The sequence below is a fragment of the Rutidosis leptorrhynchoides genome, chromosome 9 (assembly GCF_046630445.1).
Source record: "Rutidosis leptorrhynchoides isolate AG116_Rl617_1_P2 chromosome 9, CSIRO_AGI_Rlap_v1, whole genome shotgun sequence".
NCBI classification, from domain to species: Eukaryota; Viridiplantae; Streptophyta; class Magnoliopsida; order Asterales; family Asteraceae; genus Rutidosis; species Rutidosis leptorrhynchoides.
Genome location: NC_092341.1, coordinates 278,443,885 through 278,449,054, shown reverse-complemented (window position 1 = coordinate 278,449,054; position 5,170 = coordinate 278,443,885). Strand labels below are relative to the sequence as shown.

The 5,170-nt window shown below is 31.2% G+C and overlaps 1 protein-coding gene across 1 annotated transcript; it reads right to left on the bottom strand.

The window, feature by feature from the left end:
* Positions 1-836: 836 nt before the first annotated feature.
* LOC139867165 (F-box protein At5g67140) lies at positions 837-3,103 on the bottom strand. Its single transcript, XM_071855497.1, has 5 exons — positions 2,892-3,103; positions 2,661-2,807; positions 1,699-1,834; positions 1,515-1,613; positions 837-1,269 (listed from the first exon to the last, which is right to left on the bottom strand). Exons 1-5 carry the CDS (start codon positions 2,987-2,989, stop codon positions 1,060-1,062), a joined length of 690 nt encoding a protein of 229 aa, XP_071711598.1. The 5' UTR covers positions 2,990-3,103; the 3' UTR covers positions 837-1,059.
* Positions 3,104-5,170: the final 2,067 nt, after the last annotated feature.

Sequence of the window (5,170 nt, the reverse complement as noted above, 5' to 3'; positions counted from 1 at the left end):
TCACCGTTGAAAAAGAAAATTTTTGAAAGGTCAACAAAGTAGATGGAGTAATTTAAAATGTTTACTAGTAAAATGACTCGTGGAATCACGGGTTTGTTTAAAGAAACAGTCTAATAATATGTTTTAGGCATTAAGTGAACGTAAATGCTAAAGTCATTTAGTTTAATGACCCGTGAAACCACATAGTCCGACTAAAAAACCCGTCAGCTGAACATTTCATCAAACACCTGAAATGCATATTAAACAATTCACATCCAATCATAAAAGATTATATTGGTTGTCATTTTATTTAGAAGTGTAAATTAAAATATACATTTAGAATTGATTTTCTTCTCTTAGCTTTTATACCTTCTCGTACTCAATTCAAGATAATTAATTAAAATATTCAAAATTATTTAATTTTAATAATTAAAATAATTATTAATAAGATTTAACGATAATAATTAATTAATAAAATTTAATTTTATTCAAAATTATTTAGATTAATGACATTACCCACCATGATTAGATTTTTTTCTTTTTCTTTTTGATTTTTTTAACAAAAGAATTAGTCTAATAATAACATCATCATTATAGATAGATAGGTTACATATGCATATTCTTAAAAGTTACTGAAATTATTAACTAAATAAAATAATAAAATAATACGGAGTAATATCTTATCTTATAAAAAACAATACAAATATTTAATTTTGGCCACGATGCAACTATGCAAGTATGCAACTTTTACTACGGAGTAATTTTTCATGTTAAGACCCTAATTCTTTGTTCTTGAGACAATTATAAAAGTTCATCTCTGTTGGTAAAGGAAACATAAAACTACATAGTGGAAACAATAGTACAAATTTGCAATTGACAAATTATATTTGCAAACAAATATAAAGAAACTTATACATGGTTATCACATTTTTCTCATCCACAATTACAGAAAAAGATTCGAAAAACAAATAAGCATACAAACCCACATAGTGTGGGTTCTGCAATTAAGTGTCCATTTTATTTTGTTGATGAATTACTTACAATGAAATGCAATCTGTACACACTCTGCACCCAGAAACTTCAATAAACAGGCAACATAGAAATTGTTCCGAGATTGAGCAACGATTGAGGTACGATTTGAAGAGCTGGACGAATAGTCAACAGGGTAGCAAATGAGTCAAAAGGTACCCTCATTCCCCATACGTTGATCGTCTCCAGTTTACGACAATTATTTACAAGAACTATTAGTCCATTTTCAGTTACATGACGACATCCCCATAATACAGCAGTCTGAAAATTCGTCAACAAAATAATCATTTTTTTAATATAAACACGTATGTAAATAAGGTTTTCATGTTCAGGCTACCCGAGGAGGACGCATATTTTTACTTAGATGTACGGAGCCTAACCAGGTTATCCCGTGACCTTTTTTGACCCTTGACTCTTTTTTGTTTGATATATTGAGTAACAAAATGATTAAATGAATAAAAAACATAAGTAAGACTAAAACACATATGAAAAGTAAAGGTGCTAACCTTCAAATGTGGGCAGTTAGTGGCGATTGCAAACAAAGACTCGTCTGTTATGAAGGTGCCGCCGATGTTTAGGTACTGCAAAGAATTGGCCCTTGAAATCTGTATGAAAACAATCGCAAAATATAAATGTGTTTGCTATTAATATTAGAGGCCCATCAAGCTAAACAAATGTATGATCTCGTACCAGTTGAACGACGCCTTTATCTGTAATTCCAGTCATACCCCACAAGGATATTGACGAAAGGTTGCTAATGCATTTTGCGGAAGATAACTGATAAAGTCCGTTATCAGTTATTTGACAACCCCAACGGCTTTTTGAACTGAAACCGCCACAAATAGATATCTTGTAAAACCAAAAAACTTGTACAATATCCTTAATTTTCATAAATCACTTATTTATGGTGGCCAGTGAAGGGTTGGAAACATGCATGAAGTAATTATGCTAGGTTGCGTACATGTATTGAGGTTTGATTACTTGCCCCTCCAGGATAACCAAGGAAAACCTTATAACTAACTTCTTTAGGGTGGATCTAATTTTTTATTTGCATTTGTTCCTTAAAGACGAGTCTTGTTTACATTAAATGATATTATGTATTCGAACTCGCTCACAAAATGATAATCATATATGACAACCCTTTACTCAAACTAGCTAACTATATAGGGTGTAAATGAATAGAGTTACTCACAAGCTACTCGAGCTTGACTCGTTAAAAAGAACAATTCGAGCCGAACTTAAATGAGCTAGAGCCGAAGCTTGAGTATATTTTGAGCTTGGCTCGAATCGATCATTTAAGCTAGATAGAAATGAAACAATCCATAGTTGACTCGTGTTCGTGCTCTTTGAATTCTAAAAAACCCAACTCAAACTCGACTCGCTTAATTTACCACGTAATTAGCTTCTAGTCAACTATGGATTGTTTCATTTCTATCTATTAAGTTATTCTAACAGACTCCCATAGTCCCATGTATATATCGTAAAAAAAAAATTGATAGTAAAAAACTACCACGTGTCACACTCTCATTTTTTTTCTTCACAATTTTTACCTTTAACAACACTCTATGTCTCTATAATTAATTCATTTGATCAATCTATCCGCTGTATTTGGTAAATGGTAAAAATAAAAAAAGTAAGAGAAAAAGACATACATATCAAGCTCTTTGAGAGCGTAAGCGTATCGCACGATACGAGAAGTTGATTCATCGTCCATTTTCCATCCTGCAAAACTCAATTTCTCTTTTCTCCCCATCGATTGTTTCACTGCTTCCTTCCATTTTTTGCACACACTGCTCGTTCTGCACAATTCAATTCTTCAAATTTACAGTAATAATAATAATTACATATATACGATCAGCAGTTGATAAAATTAAGAAACATACTGAGCTAAATCCTTGAAACAAGTGATGAAAACGAAGATATGAGCAAGTAAGTCCATCGGAAGCCGATCAATTTCACTTTCTTTTTCACCTAATTCCATTTTTATTTATTTATTGATATTGAATATTAATTTATTCAAAGAATAAATATAGATATATATGGATGTAAATGAAACGCCTTTTGATTTAATTTGAGAGAGATAGAAGCAAGAGATTTCGTGAGAAAGTTTTGGAATGGGGAATGTCAATGGAATGTGGTCATGGTTTTGCCATCAGATTCTATGACTTGGCACGTGTCAGTCGTTGAATATTCACATGGAATCCTTTATGTTACTTGGAATTATTGTACCTTGTGTTGCTTTAGTTGTACCAAATTGATAAAAGTGTGATCACTTTATGTGTGATCACTTTATGTAACTTTTACTGGTAGTTTCTTGATTGGTGCCATAGATGGAAATTAAATATTTATAAATTCTGTAATAATCATTGTTGTTATTGTTATTATATTCTACATACTTTACTAGCCTTTAAGAGTCCGTACGTTGCACGGTGGACCCTATTTTCAAGTTAGTATAAAATGTTACCTAAAATGTTACAAAAGGAACATAATATCGTAAGTATACAACCTATTAGTTAACATGTAAACAAACAATGTTTCGAAATCAAGATACGCAATTAAGTTGATGAAATAATTGATAAAAAGTTTCATGAAGATAGAAAGAACCTTCGCTAAACTCGTAGGTTCATCGTTCAGTCTTGAACGTATTAAAATAAGATATAAATAAGTACAATTCTTTGGTCCGCAAAATTAGTTGAAACAGAAGCATAATTTTTTATTTGTTGGAAACATCGTAGTAGTAAAAAGTACGGCATTTGTGTCACTACACCAAATCAAAAAATTGAAAACTTACACATATTACATACTGAGAAGTTACTACTGTAATGTCTAAGTGATTAACCCAACCAACAATAAATGATAACTGACTATGATTCTATGAAAGACTATCATTTACACATAACAAACTAAAAATATATAAAAGCAATCAAAAGTATTACCATGTAAACAAATACTTCAATTACCTTACAATGACAGCAACAGTCATGTCCTTACATTTAGGGCAATATAGTTCACCACTGGCATCATTATCTTCTACTACTCTTGCAAGTTATAGTCTGCAAGTTGCCAAAAGCATGTTATAGTCTGCTATGTATGTTATAGTCTGCTACTCTTGCAAGTCTACCGAAATGTAAAAATTTCACATCCATTGAAAAAACATTCTACTTACATACTATAAGTTCAAAATCTTGACTACCTGCATATATCGCGAAGCATTTTCAGCCTTTATTAACGCATTAACATCTACATTGATAATGATTAAAAAATAACAATTTATTTAATGTAAACGTTTGCACTTGAAACACGTGTAGATACATTTCAAAATCCTACCCAAAGAAAATCAAACTTTAAAGTTAGATGCTTTCAATAATACCTAACCTAAATGACATTAAAAAAAAAAAAAAAAAAAAAAAAAAAAAACTCATCTTCCAGTCCATACAAGAAAGTGATTGTGATATAATGATAGTGCTCCAAATGAGCATATATTTAGTAGCAATATCCTTCCGATATGTAACGTTTTCAGTTGCAATTGTTCCATTTTCAAGTAATATCCGTTTATATTAAATAAGTGCGAAGACAAAAGGCGAAAACGAAGATTCGAAGACAAAACCGTCCAAAAAGCTCAAATGTACAAGATACAATCCAACTGGTTCAATTTATTGATAAGAAACGTCTAAAAATGACAAGAGTACAAGTTGCGGAACGCAAAGTACAAGATATTAAATTATACGAAAGGACGTTCGAAAATCCGGAACCGGGACCTGAGCCAACTATCAACGCCCGACGCAACGGACTAAAAATTATGAGTCAACTATGCACAAGAATATAATATAATATTTAAATAATTATATAAATTATTTATATATTATATATATTTATTAAATTACGTCGACAAAGCTAGGATCCAAAATATTGTGAGCTGGATTTCGGACCTCCGCACTCGCGGAGCTGTAAGGCACAATAGCTCCGCACTCGCGGAGCAGCAAAAATCAAAATCTTCCTATAAAAGGCACAAGATTCTGCCGAATCCATTGCACCCCATATCCAATCTCTCCCTCTATATAATTAATATATATATATATATATATATATATATAATATTTATATATATAATATAAATTAGTTTAGTTTTATATTAGATTAGTTTAGTTAATGTAACGGTTAT

Coding starts and splice junctions, on each gene's coding strand:
- LOC139867165 (XM_071855497.1), bottom strand. CDS start 2,989: ATGGAATTAGGTGAAAAAGAAAGTGAAATTGATCGGCTTCCGATGGAC. Junction 1,835..2,660: donor GCTCTCAAAGAGCTTGATAT/GTATGTCTTTTT, acceptor TGGCGGTTTCAG/TTCAAAAAGCCGTTGGGGTT. Junction 1,270..1,514: donor CTAACTGCCCACATTTGAAG/GTTAGCACCTTT, acceptor ACGAATTTTCAG/ACTGCTGTATTATGGGGATG.